The sequence below is a fragment of the Acartia tonsa genome, chromosome 9 (genome assembly GCF_053477335.1).
Source record: "Acartia tonsa isolate MP-2025a chromosome 9, ASM5347733v1, whole genome shotgun sequence".
Classification (NCBI taxonomy): domain Eukaryota; kingdom Metazoa; phylum Arthropoda; class Copepoda; order Calanoida; family Acartiidae; genus Acartia; species Acartia tonsa.
In genome coordinates, this window is record NC_137268.1 from 27105446 (window position 1) to 27120905 (window position 15460).

The 15460-nt window shown below is 30.5% G+C and overlaps 2 protein-coding genes across 2 annotated transcripts in view; one reads left to right on the plus strand and one right to left on the minus strand.

Moving 5' to 3' along the window:
* Positions 1-1899, plus strand: part of Hers (Histone gene-specific Epigenetic Repressor in late S phase) — a 142703-nt gene extending 140804 nt beyond the window's left edge. The window contains exon 37 of the mRNA XM_080171013.1: positions 186-1899. Coding sequence (XP_080027139.1) covers positions 186-216 — 31 coding nt within the window. The 3' untranslated portion in view covers positions 217-1899. The remainder of the gene's footprint in view (positions 1-185) is intronic.
* Positions 1900-2770: 871 nt separating this feature from the next.
* Positions 2771-15460, minus strand: part of LOC145327805 (uncharacterized) — a 66720-nt gene continuing 54030 nt past the window's right edge. Inside the window, exons 2-19 of the mRNA XM_080171354.1 lie at positions 14367-14406; positions 13914-13953; positions 13777-13812; positions 13465-13542; positions 13101-13141; positions 12342-12401; positions 11801-11831; positions 11402-11473; positions 10778-10832; positions 9789-9833; positions 9315-9374; positions 8362-8414; positions 7753-7799; positions 6693-6803; positions 4818-4850; positions 3594-3683; positions 3266-3330; positions 2771-2919 (exon numbers count right to left, since the gene is read on the minus strand). Coding sequence (XP_080027480.1) covers positions 2796-2919; positions 3266-3330; positions 3594-3683; positions 4818-4850; positions 6693-6803; positions 7753-7799; positions 8362-8414; positions 9315-9374; positions 9789-9833; positions 10778-10832; positions 11402-11473; positions 11801-11831; positions 12342-12401; positions 13101-13141; positions 13465-13542; positions 13777-13812; positions 13914-13953; positions 14367-14396 — 1071 coding nt within the window. The 5' untranslated portion in view covers positions 14397-14406 and the 3' untranslated portion in view covers positions 2771-2795. The remainder of the gene's footprint in view (positions 2920-3265; positions 3331-3593; positions 3684-4817; positions 4851-6692; positions 6804-7752; positions 7800-8361; positions 8415-9314; positions 9375-9788; positions 9834-10777; positions 10833-11401; positions 11474-11800; positions 11832-12341; positions 12402-13100; positions 13142-13464; positions 13543-13776; positions 13813-13913; positions 13954-14366; positions 14407-15460) is intronic.

Consider the following 15460-nt stretch of genomic DNA (forward strand, 5'->3'; position numbering starts at 1 on the left):
TCTGTAAAGATTCGTTTTTATCTTGATTATCTCTATTTCCAACTGTTCAACTGTTTTATAATTGTCAATTAAAACGTAAATGAAAAAATAAAGGATTCCTATTTTGCAAGCATTTAAAATGATTTAATTTGACCAGACAAAAAAAATAATTATTTTGTAATATTTACATAATTTTTTAATTATAGGTGTAAGAGAATGTTGAAAAATCCCATCTGAAGAAAAAGAAAACCTTACAAATTGTCAAAAATTCGCATTTATTTATTTTTAAAGAAACATAGGATGAACCTAAAACATTAATTTCAATTATTTGTTTTTGAATAAAATGCATAGGTATATCAATTTGACATCAATATGAAATCTATCAAAAATTAAGTTATTATTTATATATTTTAAAGAAAGGATTATTTTAAATCCTTCAACGAACTGATTATTTTTGAGCTTTTAAAATTAATGTTAATTATAATTTTGGAATAAAAAGGGTAATTTTAACTAAAAAACAAGGACAACTATATTCATTAAAAGTACAGCTATAACAAGTAAAAGACATATTTTTAAAATAGTAGCGTTTCAAACAGAAAAAGCAAGGAAGAAATTGACATTGGACTGTAAATTACATTTTTACCCAATGTTTTATATCCACGTGTGTATGTAATGTATGTACATTGTACCCCTTGGTTTCATTTTATTGATATAGATTGGTTTGGTAAAAACTAGCAGATAGTGTCCAAAATTTTCAACCAATTCGAGTATTACAAAAACAACCTAGTTATAGAGTATCTGCGCTGCTTAATATCTAACTAGTCCCTAATTTTCTACTTATTATTTTGTGTACAAAGTTTTCTGTCTTCTAAAAAATATAATTTTTTAATGTTATGCTTATATGAAAAAAATCTATTTTGTATTAGATTAGCTGAGTACCTAAATGTCGTTTTGTTTAATATATATTATGATTTTGTAAAAAAAATAACAAATTAATCTATCTTTCTTAACTTAAAAAGTATTAAAATTAACTTTCTGTATCTTATTTATTAAAAAAAAAATATTTTACAATTTTAAGACAGATAATGTATATTCATTTTGTTAAAAATAACATAACACAATGCTGTTATGGATTATATATTACTTGTGTTGATTTATATACTCTGACAGTTGCCCGCGGATATGTTAATATTCTTTGTATCCGTGAACAATTAACAGAAACATATACCAGAAATATATATTATCCTTTCAAGTATGGCTTCGAAACCGAGTAATATCCGCTTGATTAGAACCGGTTCTGGGTCCTACTGAAAAATCATGTATAGCGTCGATTATAGATAATTTTCTTCGAATATTAAAATATAAAATAAAACCAGTTTTGTTACCCGGGTCTTCGGCCCTTTGAGGCTAACAAAACTGGTTTTAATCGTATAATTTTCATTTTGATATCCGCGCGGAAAGCTGTCTATAATACGATGCGATGAATAACTATTGAAAAAACAAGACTGATCAATGTTAGTAGCAACCAAGCACAATTTAGAAACTAAATTTAATCATATTCTTTTTCGCACCTATGCGAATCTTATTTTATTAAAATAAGCGCTTTCTTGCTATACGAATAGTTCCATTCTTTTTCAACTAGTTCCCGGGATGGTTTTATTTTTAAATGCAAACCTTGGGATGGTTTTATGCTATTTTTCTAAGAAGGAGCTATAAGATTTTATTTTTCACTAAGCATGAAAAAGAATTTGATTAAATTTTGTACAGCCAAACTCTTAAACAATGTTAAAATTAGATTAAAAATTGTGCTGTTATTATTATTATTATATGTTATTTGTTTCTTTATATGTAAAACGTTATCATATACAAAAAATTATTTGTTATTTTCTTGTATTTGTTCAAAATACAATTTTTTGTTAATTTTTTATATTTTTTCATTGAAGCTACTCTATAATCTTAGATTGTTTGATTGGTTATTAAAATAGTCTCTTGTACCGATGACAAGCAATTTCAGGGTCTGATTTTGTATAATACAAATATGCTTATTTTCTCCAGTTTTATAAATATACTCTGAATATTGTACTTACAAAAATGTACAAAATAAAGATATTTTTGAAACCAACAAGAATAAAAATATTTATAAAGCCAAGCTCTAAAACTAGAAGTACTACAAAATTTAGTCATAAAAAATCAGCATGTTTTAAATGGACGTACGGACTATCTGGTAACGATCATAGAGTTGCTATGATTCCTAAATCGTACCTAACTGTTATAAGAATAACCATGCAAGGTTTGCCATCGATAGAAAAAAAAGAACCGTTACAGACGGAACGACTTAACTGATAGAAGTACTTTTCTTTTTTATGTTTATAAAATTTGCAGAAGCAGAATTCATATTGTTGGTTATTTGCCCTTGTACTTTTGAAAATTTCGTACTCAGGGTATCATTTTTATAAAGTTAATCTAAGATTTTCAGATAAGCTTTGTGTTAATATTTTGATACTTACAGAGTCAATTTTAAAATTGTAAACTGAATTCTCTAGAATAAGGTCGGTCCGTCCGTAACGGAGAGCTCTTGTTGTTAATTTAAGCATGTTAGAATTGTCCTTACGTTTTCAGACTTGGCATAATGATTTGCGTAATGTTTAGGTATGATTTAAAAAGCGACAAACTTTTCAACTAAAAATTTTCATTTACAGAAGGCAATTTTGTAATAAATGATGATGTTCATAAATTTATCGTTCATTGTCTTATCCTTAAGGTTCCTGGTGATTTATTAATTCTAACAGCATTAATTTAACATATATTTATTGGAACTAGATGACCATAGTAACATTATTAGCAAAATAGATGGTGAATTTATCCAAAGGAGTTTCTGACAATGGTATTTTTCTAGCTGTGCGGTGGACCCACAAAATATTATTCCAGTATTTTAAAACCCTGAAAAATAAAATAATTATTTCATCATTGATTATATATAAGTAACAGGAGGTTTTTCAGTCTGTATGTGTGTGTGTGATGCGATATCAATGGTTATTCTTTGATAAAAATATGAAGGGAGGGGACATTGGACTGTATAATATATACTTCTGGTACCTGAAATCAAAAACTTTGGGAACAAATTTTTAATGTTTTTTATAACCTAACAGTGTCTTAACTTCTCTACCAATAATTTTAATGTTAAAAAGGGATGAATTTGTCTATCATGAATGGGATTGCACATTGAATCATCGAATATGTCTTTAAAAATGGCGGGAAACTGTTTTTACCGCTGCCATATAATTACCTGTCTTTAGAAAGAGGACCACGTTTAAAAGTATCGAAGGGTTCATAGCCAGAGTCATAGAATGCCTGAAAATAAGTTATTCTTTATCATAGTAAGGTTGTTTTGCCTTTAGATTAATATTTCGACAACTTCTGTAATTATTGAGTTTTACATTGTTGAAAAGATACCTTTTATTGAACCAACCAACCAAATTCAATAAAAGTACCCAAAGTTGTTGAGCTATCGAATTATAAAACGGTATTATAAAACTTCCTATGATAAAGTTAGCAATCACAGACGGACGAACAAACTCTAGCTGTGGAGTAGCTTAGCCCTGTTAAGAATTTACCTGGATTACTAGTGGTAAGTTGGGACAGTTATTACCCTCGTTCCTCAACACAAGCAACCATTCCATAACAATGTAGGGGATATACACTTTCTGGTTATTTTATAATATTTTATTTTATCTTGTATGTTTGTACACTGTGGGCTAGAATTGAATCAAGCCAAAAGTAAGTGCCGAGCCCTGGGACCTATGTATGGTGAAAATAGACATAAAACTATGATGATTCCAGGTAAAACAAAAATATTTCAGCGGGGGCTTTTTGAGAAAATTAGATTTAAAAATTTCAAGTTCAATTTTCACCCCCTAGGAGTTGCCGCAAAATAATGACAAGAAAAGCAAATATTATCTATTTTAAATAATGAACAACTTTGCTTTTATGAAGTCCTTCTTAAAACCTCTATATATATGATTTATTTTAGGCTGAATTTTCGTGACCTTTGCAAAGCAAGTGATAAAAATGGCCATTTATTAACTCCCTTCAGGAGTGGTTTTATGAAGAACTTTATAAAAGCAAAGTTGTTCAAAATTTAAAATAAATAATATTTGCTTTTCTTGTCATGATTATGCGGCAACTCCTAGGTGGTGAAAATTGAACATGAAATTTTCAAATCTAATTTTCTCAAAAAGCCCCCGCTGAAATATTTTGGTTTTACCTGGAATCATCATGGTTTATGTCTATTTTCACCATACATAGGTCCCAGGGCTCGGCACTTACTTTTTTCTTGATTCAATTCTAGCCCACAGTGTGTACGTTAATTTCTCGCTAACAGCAGGACAGATATGGTTCTCCTTTCTAATGTGACTTAGGTCCAGGAAAGGTTTATAATTTTTGGGGGAAAGGATACCACAACCATTCCTAGAGAATTCGCCCCTACTATTCGAATACAAAGCTCCTTGATGCTAGGGGCGCAGTCGCTAGTAGAATCATATGGAAACCTGGAGGGGAGTGGACTTTGGACTGTAATTTATACTGGTACTCAATGATTTCTAAACACATTTTCTTATTAGTTGGCTTCAAAACTAATAGTATATTTATCTAATATTGAGTGTTTTCTTTCAACTAGCAATGTCAAAATTTTTCAGTCATGTCTTACCTCTTCAAAGAGATTGACACAGACTCTTATTTAAAATAACCTGAATTTAGGCAAAGAATGAGAGTGCGTGTTATATTACAGTTCAATACTTATAAAAAAAATATGAGTGAAAATTAAAAAAATGAAATATTTCCTTTTCTTCTGAAGCAAGATAATCATAGAGAACCTAAAAAAAATAAAAAAAAATGTAGGAATTATTTATGAAACGTGATGAAAACACATTTATTGTAAGATTTTGTAAAGAAGGCGTATCAACTTTTTTGCTTTTTATTTAAGATAGCTAGCCGGTTCTTTCAGTAAGTAGTAGATGTAAAATGTTTCATAGAATTCAGATATGCAATCGGTTTTTTTGTAGACCTCTTATTTTTTAATAAATTTAAGTTTTTAAAAAAAATAATTAAGTCGGTTTTAAGGTACTAAAACGCAACAAAATAAAAGAAGAAAATGGCCAGTATGAACAAAAATAGTAAGATCTTTAATTTGACACCTTACTTTTAAAATTCTGTTAAGTAATTATTGAAAAAATCTATTTTGTTAACCTCGGATTAATCAAAACTTTGAAATTAAAAATATCCTCTCACAGGCATAAAAAGTATGTGTTCATATATACTTTTAGAATGAGAAAAATAATACGAATTCATTCTAAGCAAAATTAAAAAACTTTTATAAAACTAAAATAAAAAAATATAAGTTTATTTTAAGAATCATAATTTTTGGCTTTAAAGGGTTAGCTTGAATAAAACCTGAAAAAAACCTAAACAAAAGACAATGCAATGTAGCAGATATTTTTTAAACACAAGAAACAGTAATGTATTTTTAACTGCATTGTTTTGAAGTTTATAAACAGACTGATGCATATTTGTTCATAATTTTTCATTCTTTACATGTTCTGTAATATCACTACATTTATTGTAGTATCTATTGTATATATTGTATGGACGTTCTCCTTTTTTTTTGGCAATTCTATTGGTTAACTTTATAGGTTAAGCTTCGCAATTCGTCAATTTTCGCGATTTGTGATAGGCTAGTTTAGTAGTTACAATTCTTAAAATAAACTTTTTATTTTTTTTTATTTTTTATTACAATTTTTAAATACTTTTTCAATTTCACTTAGAATGGATTCGTAATATTTTTCTGATTCTAAAGGTATATATGAACCCATGTTTTTTATGTCTGTTTGAGAAAATATTTAGGTCTAAAGTTTTTATTAAACCGAGGTTAAAAAAATAGATTTTTTCAATAATTACTCAACAGAATTTTAAAAGTAAGGTGTCAAATTAAAGATCTTACTATTTTTGTTCATACTGGCCATTTTCTTCTTTTATTTTGTTGCGTTTTAGTACCTTAAAACCGACTTAATTATTTTTTTAAAAAACTTAAATTTATTAAAAAATAAGAGGTCTACAAAAAAAACGATTGCATATCTGAATTCTATGAAAAATTTTACATCTACTACTTACTGAAAGAACCGGCTAGCTATCTTAAATAAAAAGCAAAAAAGTTGATACACCTTCTTTTAAAATAAAATATTTATCCCCAAGGAGCTGGAAGTACAGGCCAACAAAAAATTAATTAATCCTGTGATTTTTATTTTCCTATCCGCAGAGAACTATTTATAATATCTTACACAACAAGCAATTTGTCTATCCTTGTGTATGTGTGTGTTTGTCTGAAACGAAAAATCTCGCTAATAGCTGAACCGATATGGTTTTCCTTTACAGTCGCTCCCCCCCCCCCACTCCATTCTCTCTAGAGTCTTCTAGGGGCGTATCTGCTAGTTCTAGAAGACACCAAATGTATGATAACACAAGGCTGTCATATTCAATAAGATTTATTACATTAGATATATTGACATGGGAAAATTTGTCATTAATTTAGGTTACTAATATGAACCTCATTTATTGATCATTTCGTTAATGAAGTGGAAGAGGAGGGGAGGGTATCCTTATTTTAGCCGGCTGGGAGTATTAAATTATAAGAGTGTTCAACATCGATTATTATAACTTACTTTACATTCAAAACCTTCGACATCAATCTTTATAATAGCTTCTTCAGTGTCCACTTGGTCTAATACATCCTCTAGTATTATGGAACTTATCTCTACAGTATCTACAATACTCTACAAATAAACAAGGGTATCAACATCCATAGAAGCGAAGCTCAATATTGAAGTAAGATGTAAATCTAAAAAAATGATATAAGGCTTTGTGTATACAGGGGAAAATTTGTCGTCAATTGGACATTTTTCCAATATAGGATCCAGGGGACACTTACACATAAAGGCTTTATTATAGATTATGTACCAAATTATCCTAGGAATCATTGATCCAAAAATAAAACAGTATGTTAATCTAATCATACCATTTTTTTATGGCAAAACAGAATTAATTCTCTTACTGAATTGTACCTTATGGTTATAAGAATCATCCTGAGCTCGATCTTTAAATCGTTTATAGGTGATTTAAACCGGGGCGATTCATATGGCGCACCATCAAATTATTAATATCAATCTTTAAATCGAATTTGCATGGGCGATTTGAATCGGGCAGTGGCGCGGTACCGGCGCGGCAACGCCACTCACCGAGTGGCATTGCCGGTTTAAATCGGGGTGATTTATTTAATAAATAAATATTTTTTTTTAATTACTTTAATATTTTATTGCAAAACTATTGTGAAAACATTTTTATAGTTATTTTTAAAATAAATTATATATTAATGTTTTATATAAAATACCATGCTGACACGGAATTTTACATAAAATGCCTTACTGACACGGCTTATGTAATAAAGTTGTACTGGCGCGGATCGATATTTTATTGAGTGTCGCAAGCGATTTAACAACACCGCGCCGAAAATCTTTTAAATATCAATGTTTTATAGGCGCGCTGTGGCTAACCACCAGCGCACCTACAAATCACCTCTGAATCGCCCCGATTCAGCACACTATAAAAACGATTTAAAGATCCAGCTCTGAATAACAGATGAACAGACATTGTGTGTTTTAGAGGAGTTTTATTTGCTAAATAGTAAATTTGACATAAGTATATTTTTAAAAATAAAATTATTACCGTTGTTTTGGCATCTAATTCTTCCTTTGTTAAAAAAATAGTTCCACCTAAATTTCAAAATAAAATATTATCCAGGGATCTAAAGGGATGAGACAATGGCCAATAAATTGTTCTAGACTCCCAATGATGATACACAAAATTACCCCTTCTGTAGATTACAATTAGTGGTTAAAACGTTTGAACACTCAGCTTAATGAACCAATCAATTAAAATTCGTTAAAATTCCCCATAGTTGTTGATCTAACGAATAGGAACACTTTATTATAAAACTTTGGGGGCTAGTGTAATAAACAGCCTAATGTCCCCTGCCTCCTCACTGCATATTAATAAATTTATTTATTGACATGTTTTGAAAGGACATAAAATTTTGAACAAGGATGACAACATCTATAAGTAGCAAAGCAACAAAAAAAATCATTGATGGACAATCTGTTGAGGTGAGTTATAGAAAAGATGTTCAGTTGTCTTTTGAATCATGACCGACAGACAGACGGACAAAGTAAATCTTATATTAAAGGATTTTATACTAAAGCATCCGAGAAATTCATATTATCCTCATAGCGTTACAGACTGACGGTCGGATGGACAGACAGACACACATTTTGTTACCTCCATTTTTACTTTGTTTCTCCTCCCATGCATACAGCCTCATTCTTGTATTACTAAAACAAAACAAGGATGACAACATCCAGAAGTAGCGAAGTACAAATAAAAAAATTATGAATAGACAAACGGATAAAGTATGTCTGATAAACAAATTTATTTACGATAACTTTTATTAATAGATTCTTCCAATTTTTAACATTTACAAAACAGTCTGCTTTATTGCTTCAAGATCCATGTCAGATCTATATAGGAAATAAATGTCAAAGACACGGGCTAAAAAACTGGTTTTAATCTTATGATTGTACATTTTTATATTCGTAGAAAGCTGGATTCAATACGATGCTAGACATAGTTTTTTCGTATGAATGAGAACCGGTTCCTATCCACCGGATTCGAATGAATACGAGAAAAAGCTTTCCGTGGATTTAAAAATGAAAATAAAAAATCATTAAAATCACTTATGTTAGCCTTGAGGTGGTTCTAATCCAGCGGATATTTATCGGTTTCGAAGCGATATTAGAATAGTTATTTTTTCGCGTATATTTTTTCGTATTATAAACCGCTTTCAGCGGATATAAATTGTACAATTATAAGGTTAAAACCAGTTTTTTAGCCCCGAGATGCCGAAGGCACGGGCAAAAAACTGGTCTGAATCTTATGATTGCACATTTTTATATTAGTAGAAAACTGGATATAACACGATGCTATACATAATTTTTCACTACGACGTAGAACTGGTTCTAATCCGGCGGATATTAATCGGTTTAGAAGCCATACTGGAAATGAAATTACCTTATAGCATTGTTGAAATATCTTATCAATATAATTAGACAATAACATCAATATATCTTAAAATATATCTAAACCACTAGTATGATAAAAGTTATTAATCGCAACGTGATATAGACAGTTTTTCGCGGATAGTAAAAGGAAAAGATTAAAAGCAGTTTTGTTACCTTATAGCATTGTTGAAATATCTTATCAAATGTGATTTTCTATTCAACTTTGCACTAGCACTGAAAACAAACAAGGATAACATCCATAAGTAACGAATCACAAAAAAACATGAATACGGAAAATGAGTTTTAAAGAGCTTTTAAAGATTAGTTAAAATCAATATATTGAAGAAAACATTTTTTAAGGGTCTCAAATTACATTTTAAATCATTATGAATTAATATATCTAATTAAAATAAAGAAGGGGGGGGGGGTTGGAGTATTATTCGTTTATTTCTTTAATACTTATTGAAGCTATGTTAGGATAAATTTGGTAGTGGATAGCCACGCAGAGTTAGGACACCGCAGGGTTAGGTATAAGAGAAAAAATGCCTGCCTCCGTATTTCCTTTTTTTCAAAAATAATACTGGAGGGGTTTCAATGCTCGATGGAAACTTTTTGGGAAAGCACCTTCTTTTTTTGTGTGTGTGTTACCTTATGTAAGCAATGTTATTGATCATTGGTTCAATTGCAATCACCCTAACAAATATAACAATATTAGTTTCCAATAAAACATATGCCTTTTAAAAATAAAATAATAAAAAATGGTCAAGATACGCAAAATTTTATATGGACAGACACATGATCATTCCATATGGCATCAGATAGACATCCAATTACTGCCATAAATAATTGGAAATCCAATGAAAAGATAGAAAAAACTTTTAAAAGTCTGACTGACAGATAACAAACTGTTTTTGAAGCCATTGGCTCAGAGGTCTTTTGGGCCTCTATAATGACGAGAAAGCATTGAATTGGATAGTGAAAAAGGTAAAAACTATATGTTTTAGAACATTTCTCTTTACCGAATAAATATTTAGGAGGCACAAAAAAGTTGTCATATTGAGATAAAATCTTGTATGAAGATTCTTGTAACGATAGGGTAAAGTCAAGTCAAGCCGTGTTGGCAAACTTTTTAAAAGACTTTTTTGATCCTTATTTAGGTTAGGTTGGCTGACAAGGGACACGCAGGGATAGGTCCTTAGAGGGATAGAGTTCCCCACGGGGGCAACATATAAGTTTTAAAAAAATCAAGATATATGGAGATATTTAACATTTTATTTAAAACTTTATTGCTGTTTGCTTCGCTTAATGGATAAACAAGGATTACAACATCCTTAAGTAGTGTAGCACAAACAATCATGGAGATTTAAAGTGTATTTATTAAATCAAGAATCACGAAACCTTTTATCCCAACCTTCCTCACATATTTTTATTTTTTCTAATATTTATATTTTGTGTGACATGACTGACAGGCCAACGGACAAAGTAAATTACATACTGGATGCTCATTGGTATGAGGAATCTTCACACAAAAAAAAGCAGCCATCTATTATGAATAGCAGCTGAGAAAATCACATTTCCCCCTAACTGACTGACAGACGGACAGACAAAGTGAATAATAGAGTAGCCAAAAAACTTACTTGTTATTATTAGCTAACGCAGCCATGCTCATTAACCCGATGTTCGCCCCGATATCTAAATAAAGATTTCTGTTACATTTGAGTATAATCTACACATACTAAATCTTTGGTTGTTACTAGAATGTAAAAAATTGACGTTTAAATTTTTTTGATGATTTTAACCTAATAAAAATCATCACATTGCTTTTATGGAGGATTCCTAGGACGAATAAGCTATTTAATTACTTTTAAATATAGACAGTTTCCCTTAAAGTGCTTCTTAAGCAATGAAACCCACACACCCTTATTTTTAAAACAAATTCGGTGATAGTTTTTCGTTTGTTTATTTTTTACTTTAGGGCAGGTTAGGTTAGGTTATATGGGGTATTAGGTAGCCATACAGGGTTAGGGCACCGCAAATTTATACCCTGCAGGGTTATGGACATGGGAAATCTCCCCAAATATGGAGGGGGGGGGGAGGGGGTTCCTTAATCAAAAGCTACTTTGAGGGAAATCACTTTTTATCGTGATTTAAAAAATGTATTTGACGCTATTATTTTTTTTAATGATTGTTGCTTGATTTTTTAAAACTGCGCTACATTTATTTTTATTTTGTTAATTTTATTATTATTATGATATTTTTACCTATAAAAGTAGCTTGTGGATATATTTTAACACAATCTGATACTATACTAACTATTTCTTCCTCAAATTTTCCTAAAAACACAAAAAAAACTTTCAATCTAAGTAAGAAATTAATATTATAAACAAATTAATTAATCTTGGGAGAGAAAGGAAAATGTGAGTTAAAAACTCTGGGTACTTCTCATTAAATCTTGATTTGGTGTCCAAATTTCTCCACCGATAATATTAAACTACAGAAGAGGTAAATTTACATAAATGGGGGTGTAATAAATATTTAGTCCATTGTTTGCTACAATTTACTATATTTTTTATATAAGATAAATGTTACAGTACGAATTAACGACCAACAGATCAAACTAGTTTAATTGTAGAGTTGCTTCGCTTCTTAAAGATACCTACCTTCTTCAACCAAGCCTTTTGAAATTATATCCTAAAATAAAAAAAGGTAAAGTAGTTATTAATTGGCGATTTATAAGGGTTGTGGGAAACCGGGGCTTTCCCTCAAAATGCCTACCGAGCATAAAACTAACCCCCACCCCTTCATTTGAAATAGGTTGAAAATAATGGAGGAGGTCCTATGTCCTATGCAGTGCAGAATCTCTTTTCTTACGAGGCTACCATCTACTTTATATAACCTAACCTAACCTGAGCTGAAGCAAAAACAAACACATGAAAAAACAAATGGTATGTATGGACGGACATACAGACGTACCGACTGTAATTATAGAAAAGCATATCTTAAAAAAAATTATCCAACGTTTTATAAATTAAAAGATGGGTAAAAAAATTTGGATACTCTATCGAATTTTGATTAATTAAACTTTTTCAACAAATAATGTTAATCTACAGAATTGATAATTTTGTCTAACATCATTGGGGATCAATTTATGGTCCATTGTATTATCCCTTAAGATCACTGAACCTTGAAATTGAAGCTTACCTCCTTTACGTTTTTGACACATAATAGATATTTTATTGGGTCTAAAACCTTATTCAGGGCCCTAAGTTTATATTGAAATTATATTATTTATGGACTATTTTGTAGAGAAGCTATGAAAAGACAACATCCATGAAAGCGAAGCTCTAAAACCAGACGGTAGGACAAACGAACATTAACACTTGTAGACTTTCAGAACTTAATAAGCAGAATTTAAATTTATAATTCTAAACAAAATTTTAAATATATTTGTTGCAAATGGCTGAAATACAGAATACTTGTAAAAGAGACACTCACATTTTTAGGACTTGATTATGGATACCCTTCGCTTGAAATATTGTACCTTTTTGTCCAAATCTCAAATAAATAGATTATAATATCATACAAAAATTGGCTACCAAAAAAGTTAAAAATTGGCAAGTTTTAAAGTTTGACTTACAGACTTTCTGGTAACGATTATAGAGTTGCGACGCTTTTAAATCGTACCTAACTGTTAGAGAATTTATCATCCAAAGTTTAAAATCCATACGGTATTTCTAACATGCCTTTTAACCTTAAGAAATATCTGATACGGATGGAACGATTCTAATCATATAAAAGCTTCGCTTTTGATAACATTTATTTATTGATATTAGCACAAAAGTTTTACAGAACAGCCTTTTTGTTATTGATGGTGGGTTTGTGGGGGAGTTTTTTTTATCCTAACTAATCCCACCCCCCTCCACCCAGGTTTTTGGAATTGTTTTTTAAAATTTCAATATTCCTAATGCAAATATAGGGTTGGATTATCGGTAGGTCATCATCTAAAACAAAATAAGATATTATTGAGTTGAATTATTTTTAGAAGTGTCAAAGCAGCAATTATATTTTTTTCTGACCGAACGTTAACTATCCTAGCTTCTATTTTGTGCTTTTTGTGGCGACAACTCTTACTAAAGAGTATCCAGTATAAAAACTTTTTTTTCTAGGAGCAATCTCTTTTGGGTGGGTGGAGGGAGTTGCCCTCCTGCTAAATAGTTATAATAAACCTTCCCAGGACCAATATTTAAAGTAAACAACATTGGGGATGTCTATCCATTTATTGTCCATTGTCTTATCCCTTTAGATTCAAAAAAGAAAAAAATACCTTTAACTATATTAACAAATTTGTGAGCTCTCAAATATTTTTTTGGTGAAATGATTCTGATTTGAAAATCATAATTTCCCTGTAAAAAATGTATATAGAATACATGTATATTGAGACAGAGGAATTTTTGTCGTTAATTTAGGTTGCTAATATAGACCTAATATATTGTTCAGTTCGTTCATTCAGAAAGGAGGGAAGGGTATGGGGTTCAGGGAGTGGATGTGGGATATCGTTATTTTTAGCCGGCTGGGAGTAGAGCTTTATTAGAGTTCATAAAAAACTGGTGCAACATCCACGTATTCTATATTCATTCCTGTATGTCTCTTTCTGTTGTTATAAGGTTCAGGCCTGAACAAAATATTTTACAGTATGGCTTAAATTTTTTTTTAATTTTATGATTTTGTTCTTGATAGTTAGAAAAATATAAAAATATACATATATAAAATTACCTAAAAACACAAAAGTAAAAACAAGTAATGTTGTGTTTATCTAAAAATAAAAATCATTAAAATCAAATTATTACAATTCAAAAGAGTTATGTTTTTATAGCAAGCAAGGATGACAACATGCATAAAAGCTTAGCTCTAAAATTTACATTTACTTTAACTGAAACTAGCGGCTAGGCCCCTAGAGGCCTCTATGGGCAAATAAGGGGGGGGGGGTATGATTTTAGTTTTAAAAAGAAAAGTATAATTATTTTTTTTCTACGGGGCAATTTCTCTTGGAAAGGTTTTGTATCTTCCCCAAAAATAGTTTTAAACTTTCCCAGAACCTATGAAAATCTATATTTTAAAGGAGAGCTATATCGGTTAAGCGTTTAGCGAGATCTTTTGGTTCACGCAGACGGACATTCTGTTACTTTTATGTAAAGATAAATATAAGTAATAATTTGATTTTAATGCCTGATATTTTGTTAGCTTAAAAGACGACATTTTATTAGCATCTGAAAGTAAGAATAATATTAAACATGCAGGGTAGTTTTGTTTATTATAATAAGGGGGTGATCATACTAATCATAAAACTACTTTAAACCTAAAAATAAAATAGCCTAAAATCACCCAGGGACATTTCTGAAGATTCCCAAATTGGGGAGAGTGGTTAGCGAGATCTTTACAAACGAACATTAAAAGCCTTACCACTTTATATAACACGGCTAGCGGCTACGCCCCTAGAGGCTTTTAGGGGCACTGGATTGAAGAGGGAGAGGTTTCAACCCTCAACTTTACATTCTAGTTTTGGAAAAAAAAATATTTTTTTTTTGGGGGGGGCTATTTTTCTTGGGAAAAATACTTTCCTGGTCCTATTAAAAGCTTCACTAAAAAGGAAAACCATATCAGTCCAGCGATTATCGAGATTCTTCAGTACAGACTATCTTTATGATATGATATATATACGGCAGCTTGCAGGCCTACTTGACCATTTGCACCAACATACATTAATGGCCTTAATAATAAACCTTATTAATCACAAAATTTTAATTTTATACAGACAGACAAACACACAGAGAAACATCTTGTACAGTGAAGCTTCTCATAGCTTCTGTCATGGTTTATAACTATTTTTATCCATTCAAAAAAAACACTAAAATGTACCTAAAGTTTGAGGGCCATTTTTTTTTTTTTTAAAGAAGAAAATATTTTTTCCAGTATGGCTTCGAAACCTATTAATAACCGGTGGATTAAAATCGTTTCCCAGCCATATTAAAAAAACGGTCCCACGGGGCTAACGAAACTGATTTTAATCTTTTAATTTCACTGTAATATCCACGGAAAGCTGGCAATAATACGATGTGATAAATAATTCTCATTATCAATCTAAAAATAACTAGGAAACTAAAAACCCTTAACACGCAACGAAGGTAGAATAATCAGCTGATCAGTGAAGATAAAAAATCATGCCTAGGATCATCAAGTCCAAAATTAACGCAGAAAAAATATTTTTTAAAATAATTATTTTTTCCATCCTACTATATCGTTAGCCCCTAGGGGCCCAAGGC